The 16,843-nt window shown below is 37.8% G+C and overlaps 1 protein-coding gene across 4 annotated transcripts in view; it reads left to right on the top strand.

The window, feature by feature from the left end:
* PARD3B (par-3 family cell polarity regulator beta) overlaps positions 1 to 16,843 on the top strand; it is a 1,103,389-nt gene that overhangs the window by 634,098 nt on the left and 452,448 nt on the right. For all 4 annotated transcript variants that reach the window (XM_011949894.1, XM_011949895.1, XM_011949896.1 and 1 more), the window contains 2 exons: positions 12,105 to 12,275; positions 16,347 to 16,479. In XM_011949894.1, the coding sequence (XP_011805284.1) occupies positions 12,105 to 12,275; positions 16,347 to 16,479 (304 nt within the window). The remainder of the gene's footprint in view (positions 1 to 12,104; positions 12,276 to 16,346; positions 16,480 to 16,843) is intronic.

Here is a 16,843-nt window from a genome sequence, read left to right as displayed (position 1 = left end):
TGTGGCGATTCCTCAAGGATCAAGAACTAGAAATATCATTTGACTCAGCCATCCCATTACTGGATATATACCCAAAAGATTATAAATCATGCTGCTCTAAAGACACATGCACACGTATGTTTATTGCAGCACTATTCACAACAGCAAAGACTTGGAACCAACCCAAATATCCATCAATGACAGACTGGATTAAGAAAATGTGGCACCTATATACCATGGAATACTATGCAGCCATAAAAAAGGATGAGTTCATGCCTTTGTAGGGACATGGATGAAGCTGGAAACCATCATTCTAAGCAAACTATTGCAAGAACAGGAAACCAAACACCATATGTTCTCACTCATAGGTGGGAATTGAACAATGAGAACACTTGGACACAGAGTGGGGAACATCACACACCTGTCATGGGGCCTGTTGTGGGGTAGGGGGAGCAGGGAGGGATAGCATTAGGAAGTATACCTGATGTAAATGATGAGTTAATGGGTGCAGCACACCAACATGGCACATGTATACGTATGTAACCTGCACGTTGTGCACATGTACCCTAGAACTTAAAGTATAATTAAAAAAATAAAAAGAATAAAAATAACACTGGCTCAGAAATACATAACCAGGAGCAAAAGAGAAATAATAGTAATAGCAACAACAACAATAGCAATGAACATTTATTGTACTTAGTATATGCTGGACACTAGAATAGGTGTTTTATATAGATTATCTAACTTCATTCACATTTACATTGGATTATTTTCAGGCCATTTTATCAAAGTGGAAATTATAGGTTAGAGCCTTTAGTGCCTTTCTGGTGGTCAGATAGCCAGGAATTACTTTAAGATTTGAATCCAGGCAGTCTGACTCCAGAGCCTGTGTTATGCTGCATTGAAATGAAGGCTCTTCCATATGATCCATTCACATTCCTAGAGAGCGGGGCCCATTGGCCTGGAGGTTCTTGTATGGTGCTATCATCCTTAGCCAAGCCATCTAAATATGTGCTAGGTTTGAGTATGAGTTTTTGGTCGTGTTTGTGGATACCAGGTTGAAGTTATTCTTCTTATTCCTAATGACAGCTCTATTTGCAGAATTTATTCCAAGTAAAATTGAAACTGAGATGACTTTTTGGAAATTAAAAGCAAACATCTTCGCTTTTTTATGGACAATAACTTAAGCTCAAGCAGATATTGGAGAGCAGGTTTAATATGTAGATCCATGTTTGTGTAAGTGAGCATCTCCTTACCTAAGCAGTTTCTAACAGTCTGTTTCTTGCAGAAAGATTTCACTTTCCATTTATGTAAATTTCTTTCCTGACACTGGTCTGCTGAGTCAGACACTCACACCATTAGAAACCACTGGACGGCGTATTTATAGCTGATCTTAAACAGTAAGAGGCATCAATCATGAACTTAGCCTTCTTGTGAATGTTTAGTATCCATTTGTCTTGTTTACCTTTTGCAATGTAAAGGGTAGAGTCCTGAGATTTGTTCACAAGAAATCTGATTAACCAGGAAAAAAAACGAAGTATTTTTCCATTCTCCTACTGCTGTTCCAGTAATCCACTGTTACTCCTCGGAAAATTGCCACCCATTCTGTGATTCAGGACTGTGTCTTAGGAAAATTGTTTTGAGACTTGGTTCCTGTCCCTGTTGAGAGGATACAAATATAATAGCCTACAGTATCCCTGGGGTAGAGGAGAGATAAGCACTGGGAGCATCTTTGTCTCAGCATTTGGCCCTAGGTTTTTACCCGGAATCAACGAAATAATCTTTCAACCAGAGCACAGTCTTTTCCTCCTGGCCCTTCATACCACTAATTAGTTCTCAAGGTGTTTTTCCCTTTAGGGTAGGTGGATTTTTTGAAAACTAAACTACTTTGAAAGGTATGACCAAATTCTTCCTGTGCGTTCTCTGTGCTGGATTCTCCTGGGGGCCTCTGTTCGTATAAACAAAGATAGGCTACTTCTTGCCAGATGTAAAACCCCTGAATAACTTGACTCTAATTGAGGGCCTTGCTTTGTTTTGTTTTGTTTTGTTTTGTTTTGTTTTGTTTTGTTTTGTTTTGTTTTCCTTAACTCTCAGTCTGCTGCTTTCTATCATGTCATGTCTTGTTTGAGTTATTTCTAATAGAGGATGTAACTCTCTATTTGGAAAGAAGAGCAGCCAGCTACTCTAGGACGCCCTCTTGGAAGTGAGTCCCTGACTCATTCTAAAAACCAACAGAACAATAGTTCTACCCTGCTCACAATTATCCAAATGCTTAATCTCAACTTGATATTTTACTTCAAGTCTGTACATTAAGAAATAAAGCCCAGAAACTCTTGTCTCCATGCATCAGGCTGCACCACTTTTGATTACAGGCTGATGTGTACCCCTCTGAAGCGTCACTTGTAGCTGTGCCTCTTGGTGTTCTATGTGGCCATTGACCATAACAGCAAATATTACTTCTTAGATCATTAATGCCAATATGCTTAAGCACTAGCATGCATAACACGTTTGTGGTTTCATTTAGTTTCTGTCTTTCTTCCTGGGCGTTTGCCCCTGACATACAGTGTAATTGCTTCTAGAACTAAAATATACTAAATACAAGCATATATGTCAACTGCTTCTGAAAGAATTATGAGCAGAATGAAGTTGTAACATCCATGAGAATGATTTTCTAAAATTTTGCTTTTGTGGTTGGAATTTAAAGTGAATGTGGTGGTAGTGTTGCTGTGAAGTAAAAAGAAGTATCGTCTTTGTTGCAGTTAGAAAAAATACCTTGAGAAAAATTTGCCCTTTCCCTAAATCCACATCAAAATTTGCTTTTTATTTTATCCAGGAAAGCACAGATAAAATGTCAGTGATCAGTCTGAAGATGTTAGATATTTTTATGTTCATTTGCTAAACATTTTAAATTCATTTTGAGATCAGTGGTTTTTCTTTGCTTTTCGTGTACCATATTAACTGAAATTTTTTAGCAAAAATGCAGTTTTATATCTATTGATTATACTTCCTTAAGTTGCTTGTTTTGCTACCCTAAAGAATTACTTTAAAAATGTATACATAACTAGAAGAGTGAGGTTTTTTTTTTAAGTTAGGTAAGATTTTGTAATAACACACTGCAGTGAGAGTAAAAGTCCCACGAAGTCTGTTGTACCAGTTCTGAATGGTGTTTTTGATTTCAATATGCTGACTTTGGGAGTGGTATGTGTCCTATTGAAACTTTGAAATAAGAAGGTAAAAATTCACATTTAAAGGCAATTTTTACTAAAGGAAAAATGTCATATATCGGGTAGATTGTTTAAGGGCTATTAAATAGAATACATTTAAGACTATCAGTTATTCTCTAAAAAATTAATTAGCCAGGTTTATGCTTAATAAATGCTACTTGATGAGGATGAAATTAAGTGAAAGAAAAATGCCTGACATGGCTAATTGTAAATGTATGCACTCAGAATATGAAATAGACATAATTGAAGTAATTTGATTCCTGTGTGCTGAGGAAATTTGGGATGCTCCTTCTGAAGGATGCAGGATTTCATAATCTGCACTATTTAGTAATGGGTAAAAGAAAGAATTTGGACACACAATCCTGATATTTTTAAATGACTAAACTCTAAATTTTTGGAGAAAAAATGCACAGTTCTAGAATATCCAGGAACATGGCACTTGATTCTGAATCTCCATGTCTCATTGTCATGTGGGACATTTAACGGCATCCAAACTACTTAACTCCAGTAGGAGCTCCCAGCGTGACTAGTTTCCACCCCCATCTCTGCCGGTATCTATAAATCATGTGATAGATCTATAATTAATGAATTCAAAGGAAGATAAAAGGGACAGCTTTTTAAGGAACACTAATGTTAAATGGTTTCTTCAACTGGCCATTTTTCTGCTGGTGGGAGAGCGTGAAGGATCCTTACTGGTAGTTAGTGACTTCTAAGGTTTTCCTCTGGCAAAAGGACCAGATAATTTTAAAAGTGCCATTGAAAATCCTCAAATGTAAGAAGCCAAACACTCACATTTTATTTCTAACCACAAAGATGTGATACATTTTAAGGACATTAAAAGCAGGAACTTTGCCTGGAAATATACATAAATTCATAATCACTATATACCCAATAAGAATTTGACCTTTAAAAAAGAAGTTATTAATTTAAGTACAGGAAAAATACATTTTTAGCTAATTTTCTATTTTAAAAAAACTGAAAATGTTAGTATATGTTAATTCATATAGTCAGGCTTATTATTTATGAATTTTCTATAGTAATAACTACTTTATTAAAATATAATATAACATTACTTTTAAAATCTCAAAATAGCTGGCACAGTAGTGGGCTCCTGTATTTTCAACTAAGCAAGAGGATCACTTGAGCTGAGGAGTTCCAGACTGTAGTGCAGTATAATCATGCCTGTGAATAGTCACTGTGCTCTAGCCTGGGCAACACAGTGAAACCCCATCTCTTTTTTAAAAAAAATCCCATAATTCCAGCCTCTATCATTGTTTTTCCTTGCAGATCTCTATCACTTTTGCATTTTTATTTCGTGAATGGAAATGCAAACAGGAAATAAATTTACGTATATACTATACTGAATAAAATTTTGGAATGCTACAACATTTTAATGTGTATTTTGGACTCCGTGATTGTCTCAGTGGACTTGAAAAAAATTTAAGAGTTGATATTCCTAATGAAAAAGGAAATTATAATCTACAAAAGTTGATATAGCATGCTAATGATGCTTTGGCTCTGAAAATAGTAACTTTCCCCTGAAAAGCTATATTCGTCTTCATTATGGGTACTTATAGGCTATATATATGTGTACACACACATACATACACACACAAGACCAGTCACTAGAAAAATGGACACAAACCAGAATACTCAAACAAAACTCTGACCACAGTATGAACTCTGCATACATATACATGCATGTTTTTGTTCTAGCATTCTCATTTGTACCCATTTTTATACTGATTGGTTTTAAGTAACCTCAGTATAAACAAGTGTAAATGAATAAAAAAACACCACCAAGAAGTAAATCAATAAGATAAGTATGTTGAAATGGCTTCCAAAATTCTAACCAGGTTAGGCATTCATGCAAATAATTCTTAATTCATATATAACATACATGCTTTAACAAACTTCTTTTTAATCTGGTTTTCTGGACCAAAGTAAATTAAGAGCAGAAAATCAGGAAGGAGATAAGAAAGGATGGAGAGGAAACTGGAATGACAGGAAAGAAAAAAGTATAAAACAAGCACAGAATGTTATTACTATATAGTACACCAGAGAATATTTTGATGGTTTGAAGTCAGTACTTCTCAAACTTTCTTGCAGAAGAAATTATAAGATTCAGTATGGCTGTAGTAAAGGCCATAAGTTGCAGTATATCTATTTATGCCCCGAATTTTTCCAGAATGATTTTAAGATGAAAAGATTTATAATACATTTTGAAAGCATTATTTCAGAATGGTTTATGCATATGTTAATTCATATAGTCAGGCTTATTGCAATAATCCTGACCAACATGGTGAAACCCCGTCTCTACTAAAAATACAAAAACTAGCCAGGCTTGGTGGTATGCTCCTGTAATCCCAGCTACTCAGGAGGCTGAGGTAGGAGAGTTACTTGAACCAGAGAGGCAGAGGTTGCAATGAGCAGAGATCACACCACTGCACTCCAGCCTGGGCAACAAGAGCGAGAGACTCTGTCTCAAAAAAAAAAAAAAAAAAAAAAAATGCTTTATATGCCCACAAGTGATTTTCTGCTGGGACTTCATTGGTTTGCGACATAGAAATGGAGTGAGGTTCTTAAGACAGTAACAGAATTACATAAATTTAAATTTTACAATATCTGAGCAAGTAGAGATAGGGCCAGTATACAGAAAGTAATCAAGCAATTTTTTTTTTTTTTTTTTTTTTAGAATTCTAAAGGTTCTCTGAATATGCCCTGGCATACTCAAGACAGCTTAGGTTTGTGAATCTCTCATAGTTACAATTTGTAGATGAAACTTAACACCAGGACCAAAGCACCTGACTGACTTAATTTAGCAAGCATTTCTTAAACATTTAGAGTGAGTTAGGCAACAGTATATAATGGACTACACACAGCATACTTAAAATTACCCATTCTATAATCTAGAAAGGTAGTAACACAGTACATTAAATATATAAACAACACTAATATGATAGGAGCTATCATAGGCAAATGTGAGATGTATCGTGGGTGTTGGGATGATGGAGCATTTAATTCTGTCTGAGGAGAAAACTATGAAAGGAAGGCAATTGCTGAGGTTTACTTGGGGTGAGGGGTAAGTAGATTTTGAAGAGGTGAGCAGGATGCAAAGGGCATTTTGGGCAGAAGAAAGAATATGGGCAAAGTCACCAAAGTGTATACACCAGATTACAGTCTGTTGTCCCTGGAAAATAGAGGTCTTATTTGGGAAGAATGGATCTCTTCATATAAGCTGAAATGATGTGAAACATGTACTAACTTTTTTGTTTTAACAACTGTACTTTAAAAATGTTGATTCATTCTTGCCCTTCCATTGCAATTGTTTTTAAATGAAGGTAAATGATTTCAATCTGGAATACAAGGTTCTTTTCTTAGTTTAGGGTTTTGGGTTTTTTGGGGGATTTGATTTGTTTTTTCAAAAAATACAGTAGACAGATGTTGTCATAGAGTGATTGGAAGGCCCTGAGAGGATTTGTTGAGGATAATTCCCCCCCTCAATCAGGTGCCATCTTGCCTGGGGTCCCACCCTATTCCAGGGAAACATCTGCTCTACACCCTGAAGTCAAGCTTTGGGGTTTGGGACCTTGGTGTTGATAATATCCCAGGAGGCCATACCAAGGGCCCCATTAGGAGCATGTGGAGGCAGAAGCCAACATCTGGTCATGATTAATCCTCTCAACACCCTGGACTAATGTGGACTGGCCTTGGGCCCCAGCCAGCTACCGCTGGGAAAGCCAGCCCACTTTCTCATGCTTCTCTCATATTCTTCAGTGGCTAGTTCATTCCTTTGCTTTGGCTTTCTTACTTTTCCTCTGTATTCATTAGAATTTTAGAGGTAACAGGGCAGTTGGGGGGAGGGTTTAACAAAAAATTTGCCAAGCCAGGTGGATTAGCCACACAACATTGCCGGTAATCATGGCAGAAAAAGTACCCAGGCACCAGTGAATATACCACAGGGGATGAACTACAAGGTCATTGGACCACCCAGAAATCATAAATATGCTTTAGAGAACACATGGAGTAACCTACAGCATACGTAACGACCCCTCACTCCAAAGAATTATCTGGCTCAAATGCACAATTGTGGAAAGACCCTGGCGTAAATATTTGTTTTTTAAAAATGAGGATCTGTAGCTTTTATTAGATTCTCCAAGGAGTCTAAGAGCCCGTAAAGACTAAGAATCACTAGCAGATTGTTTGAAAACATGGGCTGCAGAGTGATCCAGACCTAGTTCACATCTGCTTTTAGAAACATGACTTGTAACAATTCATTTAAACCCTCTGACTGCAATTTCTTCTTTTATAAAATGGGGGCAGCAATCTCAAATATACAGGGTTTCTGTAAGGAGTAAATTGTCTACTATATGTAAAGGGTTTAGCATGATGCACAGAGTAGAGACGCTTTGTCATTAATATAGTGCCTTTAATAATCTCTAGAAGTCTGAATTTAGAAGCAACGTATCATAAAGGATTCATGTCATTAACCTTAGAGATGAGGAGACCTGGCTATGACCATACCCTTTGACAAGACACTTAATTTCTCTGGGCCTTCATCTTTACATCTCCTAAATAGCAGAGAGTAGCGTTTATATCGCAGGGTTGCTGTAAGAAATGAATGGGCAAATATACGCAAAACATGTGCACAAGGACTAGCCTTCATTAGGTGTTGAGTAAAAGGGAGATGTCATACTCGAAGGTCTCGTCTCCTGGTCCTCTGTGCGTCCTACTGTGACAGGACCAGCTAAAGCTGATGAGATTGAAACCATGCTAGGACGTGGAAAAGGCCTAACCTGGTACCGGGTGTTTTCATTCTGAACTGCACTGAAGAAGTTACATTTTGTCTTTCCTCTGTTCTCCTGATTCTTTTTAATATGTTTTCCTTCCCTTTGGGAATTTCCTTTTCTCCTTTCTAGCTTGAGGGTGGAGTTGGTTATGGGGGGATGCCAGAAGCGGGGAACATAATTGAAGTCTTTTTGCTTAGGAGTCTGATGGGAGTAATATAGGAAGAAAAAGGGGTGAGAGAGAGAGAGAGAGAGGAGTGTGTGTGTGAGAGAGAGAGACAGAGAGAGAGAGAATATTGCAAGCATGACCCAGATGAAATAAATATCCTAGAATTACCAAGTAACATCCTTAAATATTTGAATTCATTTATGTAAAGTCAATTGAAAGTTAATATTCTCATGCCTAAATATTTACTAGAATATAAAATTAATTTTAAAAACCATAAAAAGCTAATTTTCTTTGTCAAAATTATTCCAAAGCAAATGGGACATACACAGTTTTGAGGGAGATTTGATGAGTTTTTGAATAATGAATTCCTCATTGAATCAACTTCATTTTAGGTCAAGACTAGACATAGACATGCATGTATGGATGTCTAGCTAAGTAGGTAGACAGGCTTTTTTTTCTACCCTCTGGGTTGCTCTGCCATGCCCCTGCACCGTTTCCTGTCTCCATGTCTTCTGTTGTGTGTCTAGATTTTATATTGTCTTCCCTTCCAGGAGACATCTGGTGGCATATTGTCCTCTCTGGTTCTGAAAGTCTTTTTTTCTTGAAGCATTACCCCTTTAGGGACTAGTCATCTTCATCTATGTAGAATATGGAGTGGTTTGGTGAATAGGGACGCTGTGGAATTCGGAACTTGGGCTATTCTGTTCCAACTCTGACCTTAACTAGCTGAACAAGTCTAATATCTGTGGAAGTGCCTTATCATAATAGGTGTTCGGTAAATGGTTTGTCATCCTCTCTGGGCGTCACATTATTCATCTGTAAACGGAAGAGGTTGGACGAGATGACCTCTAAGGACCCTTCCAGCTCTAAATTCTGTGATTATATTCTAAATGTTAGGACAACATGGTGCTTACTGGCATCACCATTAATGAAATTACACATCATTTATCTTATAAAGAAAAAGCACACACCAATAACAACAGACCAGCCAAGCCTGACAATGAGAGTATGTGGATTTTTATTGCACCCACAACTCTCTGGTGATGCTTGTGATGAATGTGAATGTCTTTGAAAAAAATTTCAGCTGCTCTGAGGTGACCCGAACTGTCTTTTTGTTTGGGACTTGGTTATAGGAAACACGCCCTATTTCAGTGTCATTCTGCATGCTTGAGATTTAGAATGTAACTGAAAAAAAAAAAAAAAAAAAAAGTTTGTGCTTAATAACTATTGATGTATTTTACCAAAAAAATGTTCTCCTATCTTCTTGTCTGTTGTCTACCTCTTCACTCTGACCTTGCCTCATACTTCACAGAAAAGGTTCACAACAGGTTACGAGGTGGGATCTCACTCATATTTCCTTCCCTCCATCACTAAAGGTAGCCATAAAGCTTCCATCTTTATCTTGTTTCTTCCTGTCGTAGCAGATGAGGTGTCCTGCCAAGACAAAGCACTGCAAAATCTGAACATTTCCTGTTAACCTCATTTCCTGTTAACAGGACTAAGACCAGGAACTGGATTCGACTCTTCTGCTTCCTCCTCCTCTTTAAAAACCACACACCAGTCTCCATTCATCCGAAAATGATTTTTAGTAACAAGATTCAGTCCAGTAGTGCTCCTTTCTTATATGACAATAGAGCAGAATAATTTCTCCAGTTGTATTTCACTTCACATACCGAAACCATTTAGGGTGTTTTTGTCGTATCCCCCCCGCCTTTGTTTTGAGACGGAGTTTCGCTTTCATTGCCCAGGTTGGAGTGCAGTGGCCTAATCTTGGCTCACCACAACCTCAACCTCCCCGGTTCAAGCGATTCGCCTGCCTCAGCATCCCGAGTAGCTGGGATTATAGGCATGTACCACCATGCCCGGCTAATTCTGTATTTTAAGTAGAGACAGGGTTTCACCATGTTGGTCAGGCTGGTCTCGAATGCCTGACCTCAGGGGATCCGCCCACCTCGGCCTCCCAGAGTGCTGGGATTATAGGTGTGAGCCACCGCACCTGGCCTGTCATATCCCATTTCATGTAGCCTTATGCTTTTTTGTGCCTCACTCAAAATTGGGTAATAGAAGCGAAGAGATTTCTTTCTTGTTTGGCCTTTCCTGTAAATCTCATTTCCAGACTCGCTTCAAGTTAGGGTAAAGGTTAAGTGAAATGGGAAAACAAGAGGAAGGCAGGGGACATTAAGCTCTGAGGAGGCAGTCCACTTAAACGGTTTATATCTCTGACTTGATGCCCTTGTCTATTGATCCCATTACCCTGCCATCTCCATTTCTTCCCCGAGTGGGTGTGCCCTCCTGTGGGCGGCCCCTGCAATCCCACGTGGCTAACACCTTCTCCAGCAGGCAGCGTGGGCAGTGTATCTTCACGAGGGCATTGGCTCTGGGGAACAGCAGCTCTCACCCCGCCCTCCCTTTTCTCCACTGTCAGCAGAGGGACTTCCTCGGGCCATCTGCTACTGCATTAGTCCAAATTTAACGACCTGTCCGCACGGTTTCCCTCCCAAAGCTGTCTGGTTGGTTTCTATTGTTCAGTGTGTGTGTCTGGCTATCTCCTTTATTAGGAAGATTTTTTCTTTTACATTTCATTCTGTTAATTTGACCACAAATCCCAGATACTTCTCACCACAAGAACTCTGTAGTATTTTCCTTTCCCTAATTTAGTGTTGCACAGTTGTAGTCTAGAGATAAGAAACAAAGGGAATTGTCATGGAAGAACTAAAGAGTCAAGATTCATGGAAACCTTTGACTCGCTTTCGTGGCCTGGAACAAGTTACGTTTTGTGCCTCAGTTTCCTTTTCTGTAAAATGTTTCTGAAAATCTTAAATTCTTAGGTTCTGTGAGAATCACTAGGGTAATCTATGGAAGAATTCTCTGTAAGGGTAAACTGTTATACACACCTACGGTTATTTCTGTTAACTTTATTAGCAGCAGCAGCATAACATTCCTAATCACAGCTGTGCCTCATAGCAAGAACTTTCTACCTGAGTGTAGAATGGGTAGAGAGCATGTCCCCTGAGTCTGACTGTCAGCATTTCAAGTGTCTTTGTTCCAGGACTGCCTTTGGGGAAATGCACTGTGATCCCTTCAAGTTCTTTTCTAGGCAGGGCAGGCATCCCAGTGTGTCAGCCACTAATCTAGGCCTCTGCTTATGAGGGACTTCTGGCTGGAGATAGTCAGTGCCTCATTCACTCAAAAGTGAATGAGACCACAGTCTGGGCTGCCTACTCATATGCCGAGGTTCTTTACTTTGTAGTAAGTGGTATTTCTTCCTGAAGATGCTGGTTGAAAGTACTCATTCATCAGAGCCTCCTTGAGAAAACCTTGACAATTCTTTTTGTTAAACTTTTCCACCAGAAGATATCAGGGCATATTGGTCCTTTTCTACACACCTTTGTGTTCTTTGGCAGATGAGCAACTTTGTGGTTGTGTTAAATAAAATTATGTGATTGTTCTTTTTAGTACTGTTCAATAGAGCTGGCAATATCAGGAGACACATTACTACTGTCAAGCACACAGCATTTATGCATGATGCCTGTCTGTGCCTGAAAAGGCAAATTCTCCTTTCGTTGTGACTACCTCCTTTGGTTTCCAAACCGCCTTCCCTTGAGTCAACAACACGGTCTCTGCCAGAGCAAATGGCAGAATCAGGTCAGATTAGCATGCTTGCCAAAGATTTAGGTAAGAGGCATTATACAAATGTCTAAATTATTGCAGCTCAGGACTCTAAGATTTCTAAAATATACTTTCACACAATTCATTATCGCTGGTATTTTTGACTATTTGATAAGCTCCAGAGCCTTTTTCTGCCATGGAAAATAAATCACTACTAACAGCTGGGGTTTTTTTTGGTTTTGTTTTTTCATTTTTAAACTTGAACGTCTCTCCAAAACGCCACGTCATCACCATACTTTTCTCTGTTGAATTCTGTTTTTCTTTCTTCTGCCTTAGGATGGTCGTCTGCGAATGAATGACCAGCTGATTGCAGTTAATGGAGAATCTCTTTTGGGAAAATCCAACCACGAAGCTATGGAAACACTTAGGCGGTCAATGTCCATGGAGGGAAACATCCGAGGAATGATCCAGTTGGTGGTTTTGAGGAGGCCAGAGAGACCAATGGAGGTGATGCGAATCTTGATTCTCCTCAGCAAGTTGCCCAAATTGCCACCAGAATATGCAGGCTTCCATTCCTATTATGGTAGCTAGATTCATATTGAGAAAATATGCCTCAGAAGAGCTTTGATAGATTTATGTGGGGAATAGGTGGTTGTATATTTTAGGTATAATAGCAAGGTGTAAAAATGTGCATATAAAGTAAGTCATTTATCAGATGTCTATAATTTCTATTTTTTTCCCCCAGAAATTCCAAGAGCTCTGAACTTGTTCATAAACATCTTTACATACTTTTTTGGTTGATATGCTAGCAGTGTCCATACCTTAGAAGGTGTCTAATCACATGTGTACAATGTTTAATGTAGAGATCATTATAATGCAATCAGCTCTCTGTATTCTCTTCCATAATCTGCATATAAATAATACAGACCTGTGACTTAACTAATTTAATGTTTGATTTATTAAACAAGCTCCTTGCTCATGTGATTAAATAAATGGGAGTCTTGTTTTTTGAAATCTTTTATTATTTTTTATAAGTTTTTTAAAATATCAAGAATATTTTCACTTACACATGGAGTCTAAGTGTATGATAACTTTAATAATAATATTCCTAACATTATACATATAAACATAAAAATACCTAAAACATTATTTTCTCTTATATGAAGAATAATTATTAAATGCTCATAAAATAATTGTAGAAAAAGGTAAGAAGAAAAAGTTAATAGTATTAAAAGTTAAGAAGAACATCAGCAAATCACACATTTTCTCATATCAGGATATTCTCTAAGGCCAAATTGTGTTTTTGTAATACAATAATATACAAAATTTTTTTAAAAACTATTAAAAAAACTAATATAAAATACTAGTTTTAATAAAGAGTTCAGCTTAAAAATTGAAAAATGAAAGCTTTATCAAGTTAATCAGGAGTTAATGGTAGTGGGCTCATTGTAGTTAAAAGCTTCAGCTCTGGAGTTTCGAATTGCTTAGGTTACAATCCTAGATTTGCCATTTCCTGGCTGTGTAAGTACCTACATAATTGAGTGCTTGGTATTCGTAGATGACAGATATTGTTGTCTGTTTTATCCCTTAATGTGTCCTTGGTTCCCACATGTAGTAGATGCTTAATAAATATTGAGTGAATGAAAATGTCACATCTGAGACCTACTTCATCTCAGAGAGTAAACTTGAGTACTAAAGTTATAAGCTCTATCTTACTTTGTTCTATTATCAGCTATTGGAAAGGAGTAGCTGTACCTTTTATACTCTCCTTTATATAAGCTTATAGATGTTAAATGCATTTAAATTGGCCAATTACTGGAGACTAAATATAATAAACTTATTTTCAACATTTGTGTCTGCTTAAGTGACAGTGTTCCATAAATATTTAATGGGCTTTACTTATGTGCCTAGTTATAACACACTTATCTGCTACTTCCTGCCCTGAGAGAATTGGCCCCATCTGGTTTAGGATGGTTCTTACTCTAGAGCCCTAGGACTCCACGGAACCCATTTATTGGAGAGAGTTGAAAGGATGAACTGCAAATGCCTGAGTCATCCCTTCTGTGCATCTGCATATCAGATCTCCCTTAAGACTTTTTAAACAAAGATACTTCAACTAATAGAAGAGTCTGGAAGAAACTGCTATACCATAACATACCTGTGCAGATAGCAAAAGTTAAAAAGGAAATAACTATGCTTCTAAAAGAGTTGGTAGGTGGCAACAGATAGGCGTTATATATTTTGACTCATTGAGTTGGCACATTGTACTATTTGCATTGCCCTTTACTGCAGGTATTTTCATTTTAATTCTCACACTCTGGGGTGGATTGGCATTACTCCATCAGAAGAAAGTATGAAACTCTCATTTGTTGCCCGCCATCGAAAGTGTCATGTTAGTATAGATCACCAGGGAATTGATCAAGAATAAGAACTGGGTCAAAAAGCAATTTCTATGAGGACATTTAAACAAGATCCATTTTTAGTTTCCCTAATATTTACATGCTTTCCATGGGGAATGAGCAGACACTTGACTCTCAGCTACTAAGCATCTCTGCAGTACCCATGAAGATTAAAGAGCATTATTTCTTATAAAGACAGAAGACTAATGTACAGTCTATCTTTATTAAATTGAAAAAAAATTGCAACTATTTGATCTTCAAATCTGTTTTTCGCTGTGTCAGAGCATATTTTGTGTGCTCGTGTTTTTGCTGTATTCTCTGGTGGAACAGCACTTGCCCTCCAGTACGATAAAAAGCATCCATAACCTAAAAAAAGGTCTCAGCACTGTTGATACATTCAGGCAAATCAATTAGTTAGATTTGCCAGGAATACCAAAATGGTTGCTTGAACATTATATTGGTATTTCAAAATCTGAAGAAGCTACTTAAGAAAAGTCAAAATATATAGTTGTTGGGGTTTTTCCCACATTACCCAGATGTACAAGATATGTAAACAGTTTTGATGAGGACCTTGTGAAGAATACATAATGAGCCCCTGATTGAATCAGAATCATTTTAAACAGAAACATATTTTTCAAAGGATGAGCTTGAGGTTCAATTGTAATTCTATTTGAGTCTAGAGACTTGGTATTAAAAAATGGGTTATGACCTGATTTTGTTTTTCCTTTCCCCAAAACATTTCCCTCCCTGCTGCTGCCAGCTCATCGTGGCAAAAGCAGAATATGTTTAAAAATCCATTATATTTTTTATTGGCTGGGACACTAATGGAGGGCTCTGTGACGGCTCTATTTTACAGGCTGAATACTTTAATTAGGCTGGTTACTGATCAGTTGTTGGGATATTGATTGTGTCATTTATCAAAGAGCTGGGGAAGCAGAAAAAAATTTTTTGTTCTTGTTGTTATTGTTAAATCAAAGCACAAGGCTGTGCAAAGCAAGCGCTAGCTCTCTTTCCTGCTACAGCTACAGCTTTAATTTAGGACTAGCTTGCCTCCTATACCAGGCTCAGTTTGACTAGCAGTTCAGAAAAAAGGGTAATACACTGGGTGTGGGAAAAGTGTTACAAGCCTTGACAAAAAGCTAAAAGACCTTCAGCAGCTGAAAACATTTTAATTATTAAGAATACAAAAATTGAATGTTTTAGGTATTTTGTTTGACTAGCTAGACACTGAATTTTTATAACCAAAGAGGAAAATATAAATCCAGTGCATTGTTTTAGGCAAATGCTATTCTCAGAAGAGCTTTGGGAATCAGATGGGTGCTGCTGTTTGTGGTACATTCTTCTCACAAATGGTCAAGGGAACAGTCATGAGATGGCTTCCAAATCATTTACCTCCTTAAAATCTGTTATTGAGACAAATAATACGAAGAAGAGCAAACCCCAATTCTCTTTGCTGCAACCTTTTTGAAAAAAATAGTTAAGAGTTCTCTGTAATCAACTTCCTCCAATAATTCCCTCTTCAGCACCTGTGGAAGATGGATCATGGGGTGTTATTCTAGACACAACAGTTTTCAGAAAACTGTGAATGTGTTTACAGACTGTAAAAATCAAAATAGGAAGGGGAAATATAGGGGGAAAACCCTCAGGAGAACTGCTGTCTGGCATTGTCACAGCCGTTTGATTTAGCTCCTGGCCAAAGACCTAGTATCTGCACAGGGACACACTGGTGGCATTTCAGAGGTGAACCTGCTTGAGTTCTGACTTGTCCTAGAGCATATGCACTTAGGCGCAGAGAGAGAGGGGAACCAGCTGGTTGGCAGAGAAACACCCTTGGCATGAACTGTATTCTTGTGTTGACACTGCCACAAGCTGTACTCCCAGATGGAAGAAAATTTGAAAGAAGCCAGTTGTAAGTGGTAAAAGAGAATAATAAAGTTAATCCTCTTTTGTGTTGGCTATCAGCACTCCTAATCCTTAGCACCACATTGTCAGTACTTTTTATTTTATACTCAAAGATGTTTTCACTGATAGGGCCATTTTGAGTTTCCAGAGTTGAGGACTTAAGTGTAATAGACTCTTGAAAGACTATTCATACAGCGATCATTCTTTCACTTTGCTTCAACTGACCAAGTTTGAACATATTAAAAATGCAAATGGAATTTTTACTTTTATCTCTTAGGATCCTGCAGAGTGCAGGGCCTTTTCCAAGCCATGCTTTGAGAGCTGTCAAAATGCTGTAACCACCTCTAGGAGAAATGATAACAGTACCCTGCATCCACTTGGCACTTACAGTCCACAAGACAAACAGAAAGGTGAGAGTCTATCCATTTTTATCCACTGCAAATGGAGTGAGAAAACACAAAAATGCCTTTTTATCAAAAAAAAAAAAAAAAGAGTAAAGGGGAGTTAATTAGACTAAGTGCAGACTTTGTTAATCAGAGTCACAAACAGTGAGAGATTGGGGCGAGAGCTGACTCAGAACTTGTGAATCAGATTCCTGGCAATGTCTCTAGTTTAAGTGACACTTTCTGTGCTTGCTGCCCCAAACATGGAGGGTTATATATAAAACAAATGATCACTGGAGAATCAAAGATGGCAAACTGTTATTTTTTAAGCTCTTCTAATATTGGAAGTTACCAAATGTAAATAACTACCAACATTTTAAAATGTATGGAT

The sequence above is a fragment of the Colobus angolensis genome, unplaced genomic scaffold (genome assembly GCF_000951035.1).
Source record: "Colobus angolensis palliatus isolate OR3802 unplaced genomic scaffold, Cang.pa_1.0 Scaffold30, whole genome shotgun sequence".
Taxonomy (NCBI): Eukaryota; Metazoa; Chordata; class Mammalia; order Primates; family Cercopithecidae; genus Colobus; species Colobus angolensis.
This window is presented reverse-complemented; position numbering and strand designations above follow the sequence as displayed.